At 37.6% G+C, this 21,331-nt stretch overlaps 1 protein-coding gene across 4 annotated transcripts in view; it reads left to right on the forward strand.

Annotated features, from left to right (window-relative positions):
* The window catches only part of SPATS2L (spermatogenesis associated serine rich 2 like), a 168,956-nt gene that overhangs the window by 96,998 nt on the left and 50,627 nt on the right, over nucleotides 1-21,331 (forward strand). For all 4 annotated transcript variants that reach the window (XM_081262269.1, XM_081262270.1, XM_081262268.1 and 1 more), the window contains exons 4-6: nucleotides 5,299-5,407; nucleotides 8,927-8,976; nucleotides 11,378-11,624. In XM_081262269.1, coding sequence (XP_081118395.1) covers nucleotides 5,299-5,407; nucleotides 8,927-8,976; nucleotides 11,378-11,624 — 406 coding nt within the window. The remainder of the gene's footprint in view (nucleotides 1-5,298; nucleotides 5,408-8,926; nucleotides 8,977-11,377; nucleotides 11,625-21,331) is intronic.

Below are 21,331 nucleotides of genomic sequence, written 5' to 3' on the forward strand. Positions count from 1 at the left end.
AGCAGAGTCAACATTAGAACACTGGTCTGTTTATTTCCAATGCTCCTTACATGACATTTGGCTTGTCCTCTAGGAAGTATGCTCCCCTTCTCAGGCAAACTTAATTTCTCCCTTCTCTGTAGTACCACAGTACCTTGTTCATAAATACAGTACCGCACTTATTACATACTTTTATTATAGATATTTCTGGCTCCATTGCTAGACTGTGTCTCCTTAGAGAAGAACCATCTGTGATTCTTTTTAAGATCCTGTCATACTTAGGGTTCAACCAGTGTCTTTCTCCGAAGCTGAGCTTTGAAAGGATAGATAGGCAGTTTTGGTATTTTTTTTCTTTTTTCTTTTGTTATTGTTTGGTGATTCTGAGGATCAAACCCAGGGCCTCACACATGCTGAGCACATACTCTCACTGACCCATGCCCTTATCTCCATTTTTAAAATATTTTTGAAACCTACTGAAGTACCATAAGTTTCTTACTATACAGAAGTAAAATTGTAAGAATTTAAAAGTCTCATATTTCAGAGATTATTGGATTATTGAAATATTCTTCCAGTCTCTGTTAATGAAATATAAAAAAAAGTAAGTATGTTCTCCTGACCCACACAGTGCTTAGGTCACACCACAGTCAACTGAGACCCACCCCCTATTATCGTGGATGGTACCTGCAGAGTAATGAGATGGTTCAAACACATTAGTGAAATATTCTTTTGACTCTGAGTAGCAGTCTGGTACATGTTGACCTTCTGGTATAGGTACATGTTGACAAGTATTTTATTAAATACCTACTAGATGAACCATGCTAGTCATTCTGGAATGGGCATGACGATCATACAGAAATTACTGAGATGAGGATTCTTCCCTAATATTGCTTACTGTCTGGGAGGAGACACAATACGTACATGAATGCTTAGGATATGAAGGACAAGGTGCTAAGACACCTATTGACAAAGGGCTATAGAAGTCAAGGCAGAGATGCTTCTGGCGAGGAGAAATGAGAAGAGCTTCATGGAGCAGTTGGCATTTCAGCTGGAAGGCAAGACTCAGACAAAGCGTCTTAGGTTAAAGGCAAAGCCCAAGCAGAGGTGGGGTCTTGGAGCCCAGCTACTGATGGCCTTGAATGCCAGGATTTAGAAATTTCACACTATTTTCTAAGTTCTTAAGGAGGGAGTAAAATGGTCATGATTATGTAGTTGGCCCTCCGTATCCATATGTTTAGCATCCAACAATTCAGTTAACCATGGATGGAAAATGTTCAGAAGAAAATTACATCTGTACTAAACATGTATAGACCTTTTATTTTTCTTGTCATTATTCCCTAGGCAGTACAGTAAATAGCATTAACATTGTATTAGGTTTTATAAGTAATCTAGAGATGATTTAATTAGGCGGGAGATCTGCATAGGTTATACACAAATACTACACCTTTTTATATAAGGGACTTGAGCACATGTGAGTTTGGGCACCTGTGGGAGACCTTGGAACCAATGCCGTATGTATTGATACTGAGAGACAACTGTGTTTTAGGGAGAGTAGCAGCTTTGGGATGAATTTGCAGGGGAAGAGATTGGAAGCAGAGGAAGCAGTTAGTTTATATTCATTTGATAATTCTGGGTCTTTGATGATTACACAGCTGTGTAAGTGAATGGATAACTTGGGTCAGAACCACTTTGGAAACTCAGACATAGTTTAAGTGACTTAGCAGTAACCCAAGAATTGCTAAGTCTTCATAAATAAAAACAAATAACTATGCCTAGTGCGAACTAGAATATCTGTTATCAGCTCTTGAACCACCCAGCTCTGGTACAGGGGAGGTAGGTTAATGTGGAAAGCTAAAGCCAAACTGGGTCCATGAAAGTCATACTGCCATGCTGCTTAATGCAGGCGAGGTTCCAGCTGGGTGGGCTAGAGGCAGAGTGGGCCAGAGCCTACAGTGCCAGATAGGAAAGCCCCAGAGAGGGGGGAATGGAGATGAAAATACTCAGGAAGTAATATCTAACCAACCTGCTGTTTCAAAATAGCAAATTGAATTTGCCAAACCAGATTTAAATTAGTAGAAGCAAAACGGAGGAGCACAATTTGTAAATGAACCACTAACTAGCGGTCTTGACTGTCACCCAGCTGCCTAATTGGCCGCCTGGCGGGCACCTACGAACCTCTCTGTTTGGGGCATGAGAGTTGTAAGGCTGCATGCAAGTGCAGTGGCTTCCAACAGCGGCCTTACGTGTGAAACTGCAGCAGCCTCCACACCAGCTTGGGCCTGGCGCTGAAGGAAAGGCTGTGCGTGAAGTGTCACCAGAAACGGCCTCTGCAAAACAGCCACTGCAGGCGCGAATTTGATGAGTTCTCTGTATGCAGACTGCCATTAGTCATGCATTGATTGATCCATTCCTCCAGGAGCTCTCTTTCCAGAAGCTTCCTTTCCAAATGCAAAGGCAGCCTTTGAGGACAACCTCACAACAGTGCTGCCTTGGCCATCCATGCCTCGTATTTAATACTATTTCATAATGAGGTCTCTGAGATTTAATCTTTGTGATTCTGCTGGGTCATGAATAATGCCACAGTGACGTTCTTTCATGTTTATATGCCCATGTGAGTGAATGCAATTTCTCCATCTTGCTCAAAGACATTTCCATAGGAAAATAAATGTAATGAGTAAATAAATAACAAGGATGGGAAACTATGCTGCTCTATCTTCACATTAGCCAAATCTCTAGAGGTCAAAGCAGAAATTGAGGTTGGCCCAGAAATTCACTGGAATTCCATATTTCTGTGGACTCTCTAAGAATAGGCTTTTTTCCTCTCCCACCCCCATTTCTGCAAAATTTAGAATACCTGTCCTAATCATCCTCTAGGAATTGTATCCAATTGCATAGTTAGATTTGATATCAGAACTCAGTTGTTGACAATTTTCTGAGTAAGATATAGAAAAATGCCAGAGATAGAATATGTATTCTGCATACATGTGACCATGGGTTTTTTTTTTTTCCTTTTAAAGGAGAATAGGAAAGAACAGTATAAATATCTAAAAAGGTAGTGTCTCTACAAGGAGTAGTTTATATTGTGTTTTGCCTTAACATAAAATGTATTAGTTTTGCGGGGGAGAGTTAAGAAGCAGGGAAAGCAATTATTTTAAGTCTATTCCATAATTTTGGGTCTGTGCCATTCGCACAGATGTGTAGGTAGATTAGAAACTTTGGTCTAATGTAACAATAATATAGTTCATGTAATTAATAGCTAAGTATTGTATCATTTAGAATGGCATGCTTGATGTGGTAATAATGATGGTAATTATTAAGACATTTCATATAATAGGAGCTAAACCATAGTGACTTGAAATGTGAGAATTTTAAAGAAATTTATTAGAAGGATAACATGCCATTTTTATATATAACTTCAATATATACATAAGCTATAAGACAACATTATTTATTGTTTGGACTGTTAATAATATAATAATCCTGGACTGGATACAGGATTTTTGTCTTTGCTTTATCCCCATCTTGACACCCATTAAATGTTTTTCCAAAAGGGTGGTGGGAGAGAAAAAATTCTATAACACAGAGATGAAAGGGAAAGTACAATGGAGGGATGCTGGGAAGGCCTACACTCATGGTCTTGCAGGCCCTGTCTGATCTGGTCACTGCCCACGTCTGGCCTCGCCTGTGCTCTGCAAGCCTCACCCTCTGCCTCACCTCCAGGCACTCCCTCTCACTGTGCCTCCCCCCATTCATGCTGTTGCTTCCTCTTCCCCTCCCACCCATCTCTGCTCACTCATCCTCCATATCAGAGCCAATCTGTAAAGTCAAATCTCACTGTCAATGAATTTATAGCACTCATATATAAGTATATATTAATTTTTGTCATCATTCAATCAGTGTACATACTCCCTTTAGTCTCTATGCTCCAAAAAGTTTGGTGCCTCACCACATAGTAGGTGTTCAAGAAATAGCCCCAGAATTGGATTTTTTAAAGAAGGTGTACAGAGAAGAAGTAAGAAAAAACTTAAATTTTAAGGAGTTAATTTCTTTTAATGGAGGCTGGAGAAACTAAGAGCCATAAAATGTTAGAATAAAAAACAAAAGAACCTTGAGAGTCATATATATTTGTATTGGAGCTCTTGGTAAAACTCATATTTAGCATTTATAAATGTCAGGATTCAAAGCCAGCTTTCTAATCAATAATGTCAGCACCTCTACAAGTCATATACTCATAGCTTGTGCTGTTTTCTCATTATAACCCAAATATTCTTATACATAGATCTATATGAAATAGGCTGCCATTTTCTAACATAATCAAGAAATAGGGTGCACTGCCCAATGAAATGCTTTGGTCAATAGCATCACATTTCACATACTATTCTCAAATAATCCATATTCCATGAATCCTATTACAGCAAACTATATTTAATTCTAAAACTCACTGATCATAATTTAACCACTAGTGAAAACATGTAAAGATTGTATAGTGCTTTAATGACCACTTACCTTTACACTATACAGTACTCTAGTATTCATCAGTGCAGAAATCATTTTTTTAGAAAGCTGGGTGAACAAGGTTTTGCTAAAATATAGCATCCTGTAATAATCATAAGTTTTTTGAGATGAAGACCAAATAATTCTAACAGGCATCAAGAAAGAGTCTATGCTAAATTTAATTAGTAAATGTTTATAGGTCATTAATCATTGAATGTAAGCTTGCACTGATCAAAATCCTTAGCTTCTATATGTATTTACTTCTTTTTTTAATGTTTGATTTTTCAGAAGTGTTTGAGAACATTTTTCATTTACATCTAACATTACCATTTCATAAATAGAGCACTCCACCTTTTCCTATCTTTATAAACATTAGTGGAGTTTCACAACATGCTTCTGTGACCCCTGTTATGACTATTTTTACTGCACAGATAGAGAAGCTGAGGCATGAGGCTATTTCTATACATTTTCTAAAGATACCCCAGAGCCAGTGGAAAAGAAACCCAAGACAGAAAAAGATTCTGTGTCCTCACTGAAAACACATCTCGTATGCATCTTGGTCTTGGGGAGGGTAGTTTGCAAAACCAGAGTTGGCTTTTCACAGTTGCTCTTACAGGCCTAACAAGGAGCTCCCTGTAGCAGTGTGTACACCAAAAGCATGGGTATCAAGGTGGTTACCAGGATGATCACTCACTGGTCTGAAAAAGCCACAGTCTGCAGTTACCTTTTCAGGCCTTTCTAATAGCTATCATTCTATCCAAAGGGAGATTCATAGATGACAAATATTTGAAGTGTTTACCTTTCTTTTTCTTTTCTTTTCTCTTTCAGATCTATGCAGTTAGATCAGTTGTTCCCAACAAAAGCAATAATGAAATAGTCCTGGTGCTACAACAGTTTGATTTTAACGTGGATAAAGCTGTGCAAGCCTTCGTGGATGGTGGGTACATGTGTTCCCTGAAGCCAAAGACAGTGTAACTCAATATTCCATGTATTCTATTTTCTTCCTTAAATGAACTGAATGTCAGTGACCAATGTTTTAGTTTTCATAAAAATATACTAGAATTTTAAAACACACAGTCCTACTCAAAAAGAGCAGAATTTAGAAGTTATTTTTCCTTCATTAAAAAGAAAAAGAGTTCTGGTAGTTTCCAAAGGATGCTGATTATAATGCTCATATAATTATATGAGTTTCCTTATGTCTCAGTCATTCTGATTTTGTTATTAAACGTGGCCTTTGCCAGGCATGGTGGCACATGCTTGTAATCTCAGCAACTCAGGAGGCAAGAGGATTGCAAGTTCGAGGCCAGCTTCAGCAACTTAGTGAGGCCTTAAGCAACTTAATGAGACCCTGTCTCAAAGTAAAAAAATAAGGGGCTAAGGTTATAGCTCAGTGGTAGAGCACTTGCTTAGTATATGAGAAGCACTGGGTTTGATCCTCAGCACCACATAAAAAAATAAAATAAAAGTTATTGTGTCTATCTACAACTAAAAATATTTAAAATAAAAAAAGAACCAGGCATTTTTTTTTTAAGTGAAAAACAAAAAGGACTGAGGATATGGCTCAGTGGTAAAGCACTTCTGGGTTCAATCCCCAGCAATCCCCCCGCCAAATGTCCTTTGTTTGATGGCATCTTTGAGAATGGAGGACAGTGAACTTTACTATTGACCTTTATGACTGGAGTCCTTGAGCTCAGTGCTTCTGTAGTCCAAGGGGACTGGTTTATGGCTTTTATATTTTTTTCAGAACATCAGTTCATCTTATCTATCTCTAAAATAATTTTGCTGTCTATAAAGTTTTTTTATTGTTTTTTTTAGGCAGTACATTGCCAGTGACATTATAGAATCTAGTCTCAGAAGTTTGCTTAATCCTAAAAGTATACACCTTAAAGCTTTAGATTTTCTGTAAATTATGGGGAAAATCTCTTCTTCTAATCGAAGTAAACAAGTTTCAGTTTTGAACAAAGATCCCTTATCTGTCCTTAGTTATTAAAGGTCTTCTGTCCTGTTATTAGTTTCAGTTTTGTAAGTATGGACTAGCTAAACACAATCTGACAAATAGAGTCAGGGAAGACCTGTCAGCACATTTCTCAGTTGTAGCCCATCTACACTTTATTTGCCAAGGACAGTATGATTTACTTATTTTCCGAGGAGTAGACTAGGAGTAGAATAACCTTCCAGAGTTTCTGCAAGTATAATTGCATTTCAGGGCAAGATCTTGGAACCAAACATGCTCACATTCTGGTATCACCAGTCAAGGTTTAGGATCCTGAGTGAATTAGCAAATGATTATCATTCAAAATAGACCTGTAAGCAAATCGACTGAGCATAACTTTGCTGTTTTTTCCTGCTCTATAAGCTAGCAGATGTTGAATCCTTAGTCATTCGAAACAAATAATAGAAAATATAATATTAATCTGCCTCTGCAGCATTAGGTGCCATTTGTCTCAAAAAATTTTTGGAAATGTGCACATCCTGGCTCAGATAAGTCCTCTTTTCAGGTTTCACTTGCCAACATCACTTGTACAGAAGAAAAATTTTAGAAAAGGAAAAAGGCTATTATCCCCATTCCTCCTAATCCCCGCTTGGATTGAGGCCCCCGTGGTCCCCATGATAAAAGTTTTTATTTCAGTGACCTGATGAGATGTGCAGATGTGCAGGAGCAGGGTACTGCCTTCAAATCTGTTTGTGATTAGATGGATCACTTTGCTTGTCCTTGAAAATTTCACCTTGTCTCTGTTGAGATTTCATTAATAAAACTCATTGCTGAGGAAACTCATATCATTTTGGTTGAGAATCCAATTGGAAAAGTTGTTTAAAAACCAGAGAGTCAAAAATATTTGTTAGGAGACATTTCTAAGTCATATTGCAAGCACTATTTCCACATGGCTTAAAAAACTCCAAGCAGCTTCGGTATAATTAAAATTTAATACTAACAGCTTCAAAATCCTCTGCAAATATGGGTATTTCTTCTTTAGAATTACTCTCTATAAGGTCACTGTCCAAATCACAAATAGAATTTATGTCAAGATATAAAAACTGGAGGACTAATTGAATATTGCAGTTATAAAAGCAGAAGCTATTCACCTTCTTCTGATTAAAAAGAATAGGAGTTAGCACTTTTTAAAATTACTTTTATTTAGAAAACAGAAGCTTAGCTGTCAGTTAAAAATGACCCTGCTGATTATGAACCACTGTTGTGACTTCCCAAGAACCTCATGAAAGAACTTCCTACAGTTCTTGCACAGAAAAACACTGTGAAACATTAATTCTTTGGGAAAATCCGAAAAGCCCAGTTAATAAAAAGTCTGAATTATAGATTACTTTTAGGAGCAGTCTTATTATTTCAAGTACAAGCAACTCAAACAAGTCTAAGAGGGGCATGGAATTGGAAACTGGGTAGACAGGAATGAATCACCTGTCTAAACCTTAGCAAGAGAGCCTTCTGCGCATGTGCCAGCCACAACGGACCCAATCATTGGGACCCTTCTCATTTGAAACGTCTTACAGAGAGGAGCCTGCAGTTTATCTTTGTTTAGCCAACACACTCTCGGTAGAGAACTATCATTCTAATAAGATCATATAAGAATGCTTACCATTGTTGAAAGAGTACACTTAAGAGCTATCCTCTAAGAAATGCCTGTTTATATATGAAAACAACTGATGAACTCACTATCAGTAACTTGTTATCAAAATTACCCCCAGCAGTTGAAACCAGTAAACTTTGTTAGACCACGTGGAAACAGTGATTATCCTAGCTGACCAGTGATAAAACATCCTGTCAAAATGTTTTATAACTTAATCAGATCTGACTTTTCCTCTAAGTCAGTGCCATCCCATGTCTGTGTGTGAATGGGATAGACGGAACCTGTGACTCAAGTCATCATTTAATGATCTTAGTTGGTTTCAAGATGGAAGCCTTGTGAACATGTTCCATCCCTATCACAGTGGATAGAGAGAAACTGATACTATACGATCTTCTCATCCTCCTGCAGGTTTTGAATGTAATGAGTATGAGTAGAAAAAGAGAAAGAATAGCCACCCGGAAAACTATAATTCACATGGTTAATAATATTCAGAATCCCATGTTTGGTTCAGAAGATTTAGGGTGTTTTTATTCATATATTAAACAGAATAATTTTAATTCTACCTATAGCAATGAAGCTATAAGAAAATTCTCAAGATATATTTCATTTTCCCTATGATAATACAGTGATAAAAAGTAAGCTTCATGGAGTGGAGCTTAATATTAAGATAAAACTAAGATTATGCAGTGAATTAAATGAAAATCTGGGAAATAAGAAATGAAACTCACATTTTTATTAAGGTAGGATGTAGCATAACAAACAAAAAGCCCCCGTTCCCTGCAAAATTGCTACCAGGATGAAAAGAAAGAGATGTATTTTTTGTGGTGTTTTATTATATGGATATTTGTTGAAGATTTTTTGTCTTTATCTAGGCAGTGCAATTCAAGTTCTCAAAGAATGGAATATGACAGGAAAAAAGAAGGTAAGATTAATATTGATTGTGAATTAGTAACATCATCAATCAAAACCTTCAAAGTTGTTATCACTTCAACAAAGCTGCCAATTGTATGCTTCTTTCAGATATATTAATGTGTATACCCAGAAAGCTTCCAAATTCATGACTTTCTTAAATTACCAGTCACTCTCATTATTAATGCCTCTATTTTCTGTTCAGTGTTTTTTAACCACCAGGTGTGCTTAAGAAGCCCTATAGTTGTGTTTTTTTGTAAGTATTAAGGGGAACCCAGCTGGAGAATTCAAAGCATTTAAGACATTGACTTGCCTGAACATATCCCATACTACAAAGGAAAAAATTAAGGAGTGTTTTTAAAGATACTTGAAAAGCTCTAAATATATTTTCACATATTTTTTCATCTGAAACAAGGCTGCCCTGAGATACTTGTTTGGCTGAATTCTAAGGTTGATTTTTAATAAAGGAAGATCAAAAACTTCCTTGAAGCTGTGGTAAGCAAGGGGCCTTCTTTAACACTGGCATGCCCCTCCTCCTCCGAGACAGAGGGAAGGAGATTTTACTCTGTCCTGTTCCAGTTACGTGTATTGAGCCCTTATCCAGTCACAAGGAGACTGTGACTTCTGAGCACATGAGTGGTACACAGTGGCAAAAAGCTGCAGCTCTTTTCAAAGCCACCGACCCATCTGTTTGCACCATGGCACAGCCAGGCCCTGTGTTTTGGTTCTCATAGGATATTATATGCCAGCCTACCCTTTCCCAGGAGGGAAGATCACAGGCCTGTGAAACAGGTTTTTCACAAACAAAAAAGGAGTATTACATTCACACAATCCCAAGATTACTGAAATTACAAGAATCATCCTCCCCCCCCCCTTTTCTCCTTCTAGTTTCATGTATAATAAGAAGAATTATAAGATTTTTTTTCATCTTTGTGTGCCACCATCTTTGACAATCTCTGCTTATCTTTAATCATAGCTTCTCAGGCTTCTGTGTGAGATGAAGATGATTTGCAAGTGATTGAAAGGCAGTATTTATCTTTACATGGAAAAATTTCAGATGTGTGGTTTGGGTTTTAAATTTCTCTGATGTAAAAAAAAAAAAAAAAGGAGCAGACAGCAGCAGCTGCAGACCCAACTCATTACCAAGTCTTCCTCTTGGAGGCTCAATAGGGAAATGGCCTCCCCAGCCCATTAGACTAGACATAGGGCCTGAAAGCTGGAAGCCCTTCTCCCTCCACGCCCCAGACTCACTAAGGGGTGGTGGAATAGGTACCATAGACCCTTTTATCCTGCACACGATGATGTTCATTTCTCACCTAAAGGAATCTTATTGGAAAGTGACTGGGGCTTCAAAAGAGAAGAAAGGGAGTGGGGAAGAGGGTGAACAAGAGGAATACATTCTTTTCATTTCTTTCCCAAGTATGCAGGAGAACAAAGCCATGGCTGGAGCCTGCATCCTACTGAGTTAAGTACACTGAATATCAACTGGATGCAAAGCCAAAGTCAAAGAAAGTGTACCACATACTTAGGAGTAGCTCCTCTTAATTTCCTAGATAATATTATATATTCATGATTAGGGCATTATAGGAGCAATATAGTAAAACTTTGCCATATGATATTGGGATCTAAATAACTTCATCTGTATAAAATGCAGGGTTATGCTATTTCAGATAAACAAAGTGAAGCCTTGTAATGCTGTTTAGCTAGTAGCTGAGAAGACCAGGGATCAGCTACACTGTTGCACAGTCCAAATCCAGGTGGACCCAGATGAGTTTGGCATTTGTCACCTCCAGCCTAAATATTCACAGGGATAATTATGGATCCCATGGCTACTTGAGACTTTCAGGATAGTGGCAGCAATTTCAGGAATTTCCTGCTTGGTTGGTGCCTATTTCAGAGGTACCCAACCTACCTTCTACTTTCTCATTTTCACAGGAAGAGTTCAACCCTTTTTTCTGCCAATCCTCCTCTCTGGCACCCTCCTTCCTGAGTGATGGGAGGTGCACACCTTAGTGTGCTCCTGGCCTCCCCTGCCCATAACCACTTTAAGAAACCAGAGTTACTCTCTAATGGCACTGATGCTGAACTCAAGTTCATGTGACAAAATTTTGTTATATTACCACTCACGTATTAGAGCCTCACATTGCTCAAATGTCTCTGCTATTTAAGCCATTCCTTGTTCTCTTTTTCTCCTTTTAAAGGAAACTGTGTTTGTAATGTAAAAATTTAGACAACGTATTGGTAGGAGGAAAATATTTAAATTAACTTGGTGGTTAAGATATAGGTATTTTTGCCTATTAACAGAGCCAAGAACCAAACCAAACAAAACAAACAAAAAAAGATAACCTTATTTTCAACTCTCAGATCGAGTCTGAGCTGAATATAATTATTTTCTCATTTGTTTCTCATTATAGAACAATAAAAGAAAAAGAAGCAAGTCTAAGCAGCATCAAGGCAACAAAGATGCAAAAGACAAAGCCGAGAGGCCTGAAGCAGGGCCCCCGCAGTCCCAGGCACCAGCCATGCAGAACGGCCTTATAAATGGCTGTGAGAAGGACAGCTCATCCTCTGAGTCTGCCAATGAAAAGCCAGCCCTTGCCCCTCGTGAGAAAAAGATCTCAATACTCGAGGAACCTTCAAAGGCGCTTCGTGGGGTCACAGGTCAGTAAGTCTTAAATAAATCTGCTTAGGCAGACACAGAAGAAAAGAACACACAGGGAACTCATTGGGGTTGCTACTGGTGATGCTGAAGAAGCATCCGCTTATGCACAGATGCATGGATCCACATGGGCTTCCTGAAGCCAGGATAGGGCAGGAGTGCAGGGTTAAGAAGACGTGCTCAATCTAGCCCTGCACTAAGTCCTTAAAAAAAAGAAAAGAAAAAAGTTCTAGTCTGCATTGGGATCCTCAGGACAATGGAAAATCTTATTTCTTTGTAGACACCTCTGTTGGAATTTACCTGGGATAGGGAAGGATAATTGGTGACAAAAAGAAATCTTATTAAATATTTTCCTTTAGGAAGGGCAGATCAAATTACTTTAACTCCTGGTGAATTTTATATGATGTGATAGAATATGAGCATCCAGGGTGTTGGAATCTGGAATGTTAATTATTTTCACTATAGCTATAATTAATTAATCTACAAAAAGCTACTTCTCAATACACTGTTAGGCTTTGAATACATCATATTTTTTCCCTCCAGTTTCTCCCATTTCTGTAAAATTAGAAAACTGTCTTAGTCTGTTTTCTGCTGCTACTCTAACAAAATAACAGCAGGATAAATTATAAATAATACAAGTTTATTTGACTTGCAATTCTAGAAGCTGGGAAGTCCCAAGATTGAAGAGTGATGGGACAAACTTTCTCCTTTTATAAGTAACCCACGCCTGCAATAACTAATCCACTCCCATGATAACAACTTTAACTCATTCATAAGGATGGGGAGGCTTATATGTCAAGAGCTATGTAATATTTTGAACAACCAATTAAAAAAAAAGGATGGGGAGGCTCAAGTTCCTTCCATATTGTTGCATTAGGGATTAAGTTTCCAACACAATAATTTGGATGACACATTCAAACCATAACATAATTGTATTGAAATCTAATAGAGCAGTCGTTCTCAATGCTGTCTGACCTAAAGCCCCATTTTTATAACAATTCTTAAAATAAATCTTATACATAACATAATTTACCTAGAAATAGAATTTCAATAAAAAGATAAGAACTCTAGGAATAAGTAAAGTGGAAGGCCTTATAGAGTGACCCAGTGACTACTTGTAGTGGTGCACTTTGTACTTGTAAGATGTAAGACAGTAGTCAGCTGGGGATACTGTGGACACTGTTTCTTTATATTTAACATGTGAAGAAAGCGTCAGTAAGTATGGTTGTGCATACATGTGAAATCACTTGGAATGCAGCGGATAAACACCCAGATTGGCAGGGGGTGCTGGGTGCCAATTTCAGCATCAGGACTGCTCATCTTCCACTTGGGGAAAGACTTAGTCAAGTCATGAACACCATAACGTACCACCTTCCCTCAGTTTCCACAGAAGTTGAATCCTGGCAATCTAAGTAAATCCTCTAAGTCCTTAGTAAAACTGTCTAGATTCACCTCATAATTTTTTTTTAACAATCATGAATGTCCAGGTAAACATAAGAAAGTTCAGAACGCAGCACAATTCTTTGTTGTACAGGATGTTCCTGTGATTGTGATCATGTGGAAGCCCTTCCCCCCAAACACACATATACAGTCATTTTGGTAAATGTTCAAAACACCCCCTTGGCCTTTCAGAATGCCTCCTATGGGGTGATAGATCCCTCAGTGAAAACCACTCCACTCATCAATTCCTAACATTTCTCTTCTAGCTATAAAAATCCTGACTTGATTGAATCAGTGACTTTTTAAAATAGTCTGACATCCAGAGCTCTATGCTTGGTGCCTCAGTGGGTTCTGAGAAGGATAAGGTGTGTTCTAGTATTTGAGGGGATCACATTCTGATATCCATGTAGGGAGGGCTCTGGGTACCCCAGGGAATTTAAGGTTTGGAGAGGAGAGGTGCCACACCCAACTGCGCCATGCATGGTGGCAGTGGGCATCAAGGGGCCAGTAGTCAAGGTGATAGGGAGGACACAGAGGCTCGGAAACAGTGAGAGGAACTTTACCCAGCACCTATCTCTATTACTTTGCTGTTTGCAAGGCATTGGCAGCAGCTGACATGCCAAAGATGAATAAGACACCATCCCTGGCTAGGATAAGAGTTGGGTCCAGCAGAAGAGACAGGGAGACAAACTAGAAATTACTTGTGCCAAATCATGTGCCATGTGCCAAGTCAGGGATTCAGTGAGGAGGCATTAGAAAATGGACATTCTGCACAACACACTGGTCAACCCTTAAACTGCTCACAAAGCACAAACTTTCTTCCAGAAACAATTTCTTAACAACTCCATTAATAGTGCTATAATTCAGATCATCCTCATTTACTATAAGATGGTTTTCTTAAAACCAAACAATGCCCTAAGCAACTTAGTGAAACCCTGACTCAAAGTACAAAAGAAAAAGTCTGGGGATATAGCTCAGCGGTAAAGTACCTCTGGGTTTCCCAGTAACGAAACAAAAAAGCACAAAATAAGACAGTGGCAACAACAAAAATGATCTATTTCATTTTGAATCCAAATTCTCCAGGAATTTTTAATTTAATTCTTACTGTGTCTACAATTTGGAGAATTTTTTGATTTATAGTCAGGGCAGGAGAAAGAGATTAAATAATGGAGTAGCAGATTCCCAACTTCACTTGTTATTGCTTTCACATGAATTACTTTCAAAATCTAATTACTCAAGTTGCTGTTTTGATATCAATCATAAACTAAAAGCTTAGCACATATATTTGTTCATTTACTCATAATTTATACCTTCTTCCTAAAACAATTTCAATAACTCTGTCAAGTATATGACTAGAGAGAAGGTGATGCAGAAGGGCTTCACTTCATGGTGGGTAGCTAGCTTGAAAGTTAAGTGCCCACAAAGGGAGTTCTCTATACAAAGGGGCTTTGGTAAACCCTAACATAGAATTTCTTATGAATAATTTCTGATTGCACAAAGAAGCAACCCAAAATCCCTTTGGTTCTGTAAGTCGAGCATGAAGGCATTATTTGTTAATGTCACTGATTCATTACAGATCTTTATGCTTGGTGTACACTTCTCTGTTAAAGAATAAATGATGGGAACGGAAGGTTAATGGATGTTTTTGCAAAAGGAAGAGAATCCTCTTGGTTGACCATGAACTTCATTAGCAGCCCACGGGTTTGGATCATGAATTTTAAAATGAGTTTGTAACTAGTTAAGTTTTACTTCTCAATGGTAATGAGGGTTCATCAGGAAGTTCATTCCAAACCTGTTAAATGACTTTAAAATGCCTGTTTGGTCTATCAGTAATCCTAAAGACCTCTAAAGATAACTCTTAGATGAGTGTTAGGGTTTGGGAACTCTGCATATCATGTTGAGGGGAATTTTGGTACTGGCAAGGATGAGAGAGAGTAATCCTTAAATCCTATCTCCTCCCTTGACAGCTGAGGAAACTGAGGCTCATAGGTCGAGAAACCAAGAGGATATCTGTTCTCTTTAAAAGTTGGCAAAACCCTGACTCAGATCCATGCAATCTTAAACATGCAGTGGAGAGTTACTGCTAAAACTGTGAACTCCCTAACTCCTAAAAAATGTATACTGAAAAATTAGAAAAAGTAATAATAATAATAATAATAATAATAATAATAATAATAATGATAGCCTATACTTGAGTGGATTCACAGTTTGAGCCTAAAGGAAATCTCCAGGTTACTTGTGGTGGAGCATTTATCAGGCTCTCCAGTAGTGAAACTGGCTGAACAAAGCCTGCCTTGGATGCCCCACTGAGCAGGAGGCTGTGGACGTGTTTGGGGCGTGCTTTATCTTTTATAACACCTTGACATTCAGGATCTCTCTTTTTTAAAAAGCCTTAAACAGAATCATTGTTCTGGTAGGGGAAGAGTTAGCGTTAAGATCTATGCAGGTGGCTCAGGGGTGTTAGTGTGACTTCCTACGTGAAAAATAACTACCCAAAGCACCATCATTTCAGGCTGTAAATATAGTACTGTCAAGTGGGACAGTGCTGTGTGTCAGTGTATAGCTTAGAAGTTTGGGAGTAGGTTTTAAGACTGAGAGTAGCTCTTTTCTGTATTTCAGAATTTTTAATAACAGCTCAAATTAGACCTTTTATATAATCCAATCAAAATCATCCTGTGTTCAAATGCTAAGTCAGGCAAGGAGTAGACCAAGATTTATTTTTACCACAAGTCATGCCAAAGATAATATTCTTTTTCTTAAGGAACCATCTAAATGTCTAAAGCACCTTCAGGTTCATATTTTCCAAGTATGCTTCCTGTCTTATGTTTAGAAACGTAGAGCAGAAAGAGTATTTCTAAGGCTCATGTAGCTGAGATGTGTAGGTGCTTATTTCCATTTAGGCTGGAACAGTAATTCACATTCCTCTATTGTCTTTCTTCTACTGGATGCAGTTCCCACTGAATAGGAAAGACACAGGACCACAGGCCACCAGCAGCTTCAGTGAGATAAACTTTGAGGCAGGCTCTCCTGTCTTTGCCTTGTCCTCTGGCTGACTCCAAGCACCTTCCTTTATTTTTCCTCATCCTGTAAAGCAATCCTGGCAAGTCTGGTCTTTTGTTCCCTGTTCCTTTTGTTCCCTGTTCCCCATGCTGTGTTTACTGACCTCCCCAAACCAGAGTTCAGGTTTGCCCTGTATTACAGGCCAGGTAGGGCCCTGCTATTTTCCCTTTATACTGAGAATTCTAGGTTTCTGCAAGGAATTGCTTTCTCATTCTCCAAGTGAAGTAAACCAAATGAGAGAGAAAGGGCCCTGTTATTTTAGAATGTTGGTTGCTTGTCTTTCTTTTGTGCTTTCTGTAACAACAATAACAACAAAAGCACGCCAGCACTGTTTTGCAGTGTTTTATATGGCCTGAGGTTCCCACAGGATTTCCAAGCAAACTTTTTCATGTTGCTCTTGGCCCAAGCTTCAGGATGACCTCCCCTGCTTCTCTAAGCCCCATATTGGACCAGAGGATTAGAAAAGATGAACAAGAAGAAAGCAGCTAGCTTAGAACTTTAACAGCAAAGCCAAATGTGTATGTTCTAGGATTTCAGCAGTGCCAGCTCTCGATTGAAGCAATAAAGCCGTGACTCAGAACTAGGACATTGAGCAGTAGACTTGTTTCAGACCTTGATCTCCTCGATTACTAGACACATGACCCTGAACAAGTTAACCACTCTGATTGGCAGTTTCCTTATCTGCAAAGCAGAATATAGTACTCCACTTTATAAGATTCTAGTGTATAGTAAATGAGATCCATACGTGATTAGTGCAGCCTCTGGCACAGAGTAAACCTCCTACTGTTCATTGATCCATTGAGTAAATATTGTTAAGTATCTAACAGAACATGTGCCAGGTGTTTTTCTATAGGAAAAGAACAAAATGACCAAGTTTTTAGTCTCAGGAAGTTGACATTCTTTTGGGAATAGGAAAAAAGAGATGGATAATAAGACAGAATACAACGAAGGTGCTGAGACAATTATAGATTATGATGAACATGCAGGAAGCTTTTAGGAGGAAGTAGGGGGTGGGAGCTACAGTTTCATCAGATAAGGTCAATAAGCATCTGAAAAGGACACATTTAAGCTTAAATTCAGGTTCTTCCATTCAGTCTCTCCTATCAGGTTATCATGATCTGGACAGCCTATGTTTTATTTAAACTTTTATTAAGCACCCTAGTGGAACCCCTTATATAACTATAACCACAGGTTTTTGCTAATTTTTGAAAATTGAAGGTACAATACTTTATTAATATATATGTGTGTATACATGTATGTGTATGTATATATGTATACGTATTAATATATATAGATGACCTTAAGTACTGCTACATGAACATGTATCTTGACATATTTTAAGGCACATATCTTCTATTTTCACTTCTCATTGTTATTTTTCTCATTGTTATTGTTAATTTCTTGGTCCTGGCTTTCATTTACAGTTGTGTCTTGCTCAGCCCCAACCTCTGCTTCAAGCACCACCATATCTGAGCTGTCCAAGTAATTTTAGGAGAGACCTTAGATTGCATTTCTAGTGACTCAGAGCCCTCCTTCCTTTCTCTGGGCATGATAAAATAGAGAGAGAGAGACAGGTACAAGATGTAGTGACAGGAGGACACAGGACACATAAAACCCCTCAGGTGTTTCTTTGACAATCGAGGAGGTGAAACTCCAAGGCTTCTCCTTTCTCTTCCTTGTTCAAAAATCACTTCAACTGTGACTGGATGACTAAGACGCAAAACTACTCATCTCTGAATACAGATGCCTTCAAGACTTCCCACTCATATATTAAAATGGATTTCAATGACAAATGAATTTAATTAAGTGGACCATACTCCATATAAAGACCAAAAAAATTTTTTTTTAAAAAAAAGACTTACATGGTTCTATCAAAATGCCAGGAGAATTGAACCTGTTTTGCCGAGAAGTAAAACAGAGGAAGGCATTTGATTTGTTAACATGCCTACCCTTTGCCATTGACAGCTTGTTATTATCTATTACCTTTTAATATAATCAAGTCTGTAAAGGTATTAATGACATATGATTTGGTGTAAAGACAGTGTAAACAAAACTAAAAGATTTGTTTCCAGTCGGAACACAGCCAGCTTTAAAGCACTCTGAGCTGCTCAAGTTTCATAGGACTTGAATGAGATAATAAAGCCCATTGGCATTTGATAAAGAAAAGGAAAAGGCAGAACTGACGTTATGTCTGAATAAACCTGTCTGTTTTGGTCTCTGTTCCAGAGTTATTGGTTCCTCTGTTCTCTGTTATTACCCTGTGATGCAGAGGTGGGAGAACAATGCAACTTGCAAGAGAAGTGTACAGTAATGGCACTGTGAAGAGTTTTCTTGGGGCCCATCAGTAGACTCTGATGCTATCATATCTCATCAGTAGACCCTCATGCTATCATATCAAGAGAGTTATCTTTGCTCACTGTCTCTATTTGTTCTCCTCTTTCTCTCTCAATCACCACCCTATTTGTTATGTAAGGCTTACAGTCCATCTCTCCAAAGAAACTGCTCCCACTAAGTTCACCAGTGGCGTGTATGGCATTGAGACTAGCAAGCATTTTCAACCCTTTATATTTTTTCCTTATAGCAGTATTCAACATTGGCACCTACTGTATACTTAGCCACTCTTTTTCCTCTTGTTTCTGCCACCTGACACTCTTGTGTCTGCTTCTTCTGTTTCATTTGAGAGTCATTCTTTACCTGGCTATTAACTTGTTGAAGCTCTTCAAGGCTTGTTTGGTCCCACCCAGGTCCAGCATCATGTAAAGACAACTTTTCTTGTTAGATCATTTCAACCATACCCTAGCTTTCATTATGCAACATGGCTCACAAACTCACCTTCCCGATCCAGGTTACTCTCAGAACTTCAGGCTCTTATTTGACATTTTCTCCTTGACATTTCAAAGCATTTCAACAACATGCTCAAAACTAACTCATGATCTCCTTTCCAGTCTTGGCTCTCTTTTAGTCTTCCTGATCTTACTGCACCATCTCTCCAGGGACGAAAGCAAGAAATTTAGGTATCCATCATGACATTTAAGCTCCCATTTCCAATGATGGTGACCAAGTTCTGTTGATTTTCATTTCTGCGTCTTCCTAGCATCCATCTATTTCTTACTGTCTTCACCTCTACCTTCCCACCCAAACCACCACCCTCTCTGGTCTGTACTGCTACAGTAGTTCACTCACTCATCTCCTACATTTAATAATTTCCCTCCAAATCATTCTCTGCTCTGTGATCTCTTCAAAAGACAAAGCAGACCTTTTATGAGTAAAGAGCGAAAGTCTTATCCTGGCCTCCAGACCCCACTCTAGCCTAATTTGAAGTTGCTCATTGTTGTTTTTTATTGATAATTATGAAATTTGTGTTTCTGAACTTAAAATTACCTTATCCTAATTGAGAAAATTTGGAAAATAAGTAATGTTTAAGGAAAAAGAAATATATCCTAGCTCCTAGAGAAAAAAAAACTGTTAAATTTCATTTTAGAATTTTTTAAATGCAGAGATATATAATTTTTTATAAAAATCCTATTATGCAACATGTGAACTTTATAATCTGCTTTTTACTTGACATGTATACTACCTCATATCGTTTAATTTTCTCTAAGGTGATTTTAGTGACTGCATTGTACATTTATGAATTTGCCATCTTTCTTTTAAATATTCCCAAACTATTATTCATGTGGATTGTTTCTGTGGTTTGCTTTTAAAAACAATACTTTGGTGGACCTCTTTTTTGTATGTAAAATTCTATAAACAATTATGATCATTTTCTTGGCATGTGTTCTCAGAAGTGGAATTACTGGATTCAAAGGATATAATTTATTTTTCTGTGCTGGGAATTGAACCCAAGGCCTCACATATGTTAGACAAGTACTCTACCACTACACCCTTGAGCTACACCCTTGGTCCTGAATATTTTGTTAAGTTCTTAACATGTTGCTGGTCAGAAAGGTTGTTTTAATCTCATTGTGTTTATTTGTAAAACTGATTAGTAGGGGTAGAGATCATTTTTAGGAAGTTTAATCTTCATGGGTATTATTCTCTTATAAATATTTAAGAAGAGTCAAATCAGTTAACCAATGAACCACTAATTATATTATTTTCAGTTATCATAAAACACTACTAAATTCATTCAGTACTTTTATGGCACAGACATTTAAGCAACACAGATATTATAAATTTTATTAATTTTTTTCCAGGTAGAACTACTTTATAATACCCAAGTAAATCATAATCATGATGTTAATCATGATGTGCTTTACTGAAATTGCATGTGTATAGAAGATCGTGAAACCATTGTAATGGGTTAAAGTAATTATTTTAGAACTACTCTATCATTTTAAAAGATAGATTTAAATACTGTGTATACTTCTTCAACCTGCTTATAAGTGTGTCAAGTTTTCACTAAAAAAGCAAAAAGTAGAAAAATTCATTCTCAGAAATTTTTAAATTTGAATACATACGTGGATATACATATATTATGAAAATCTTTGAATCAAGTCCATGTATTTCTCCCAAGAGGAAGATTTGTTTGCTTTGGTGCTGTTAACAAAAAAAAAAAAAAAAAAAACAGCACAGGTCGTGTTTTACTATGTAAAATAAATCAAATCAAGGACAAGTAAAGTATGTAAGTTGATACCAAGATTTAATATACCCTGGAAACTGATAGATGTCAGCATTCTTAAGAGTTAAATGTAATTGTATGCACAGCAGCTGAGTGTAAATTGGTACAACTTGACTGCAGACTGATTTGGCAAAGCATACCAAGAACCTTTCAAGAAAGACATGAATTTACATCTCCTTCATCATAAACCCCACTAAATTATAGTAAAAGAATTTTTAAATGTGGAAATCCACAATAAAGAAGAAAATGAACAAGAGGACATCAATTTCTAGAATAGGGAAAAGAAGCTTAGCAGGATAAGTCCAAGCAGGATAAGTCATAGTAAAACCACACTATAGTTAAACTATTAAAGTCAAAAATGAAGAGAAAATTGTGAAAGCAGTTGGAGAGCGGGGGAGACACTTTGCAAACAGGACAACCACCATGAAATTGAAGATTGACTTTTTATCAGAAACAATATAGCCCAGAAGACAATAGAGTAAAATCTTTAATGGGGGAATAGCTAATATGGAACTGTATTTCTGGAGAAAATGTATTTTTAAAAAATGAAGATATTTTCAAATAAAAGCTGAACAAATTCATCACTAG

This window comes from Spermophilus citellus (genome assembly GCF_964194105.1).
Source record: "Spermophilus citellus genome assembly, chromosome: 11".
NCBI classification, from domain to species: domain Eukaryota; kingdom Metazoa; phylum Chordata; class Mammalia; order Rodentia; family Sciuridae; genus Spermophilus; species Spermophilus citellus.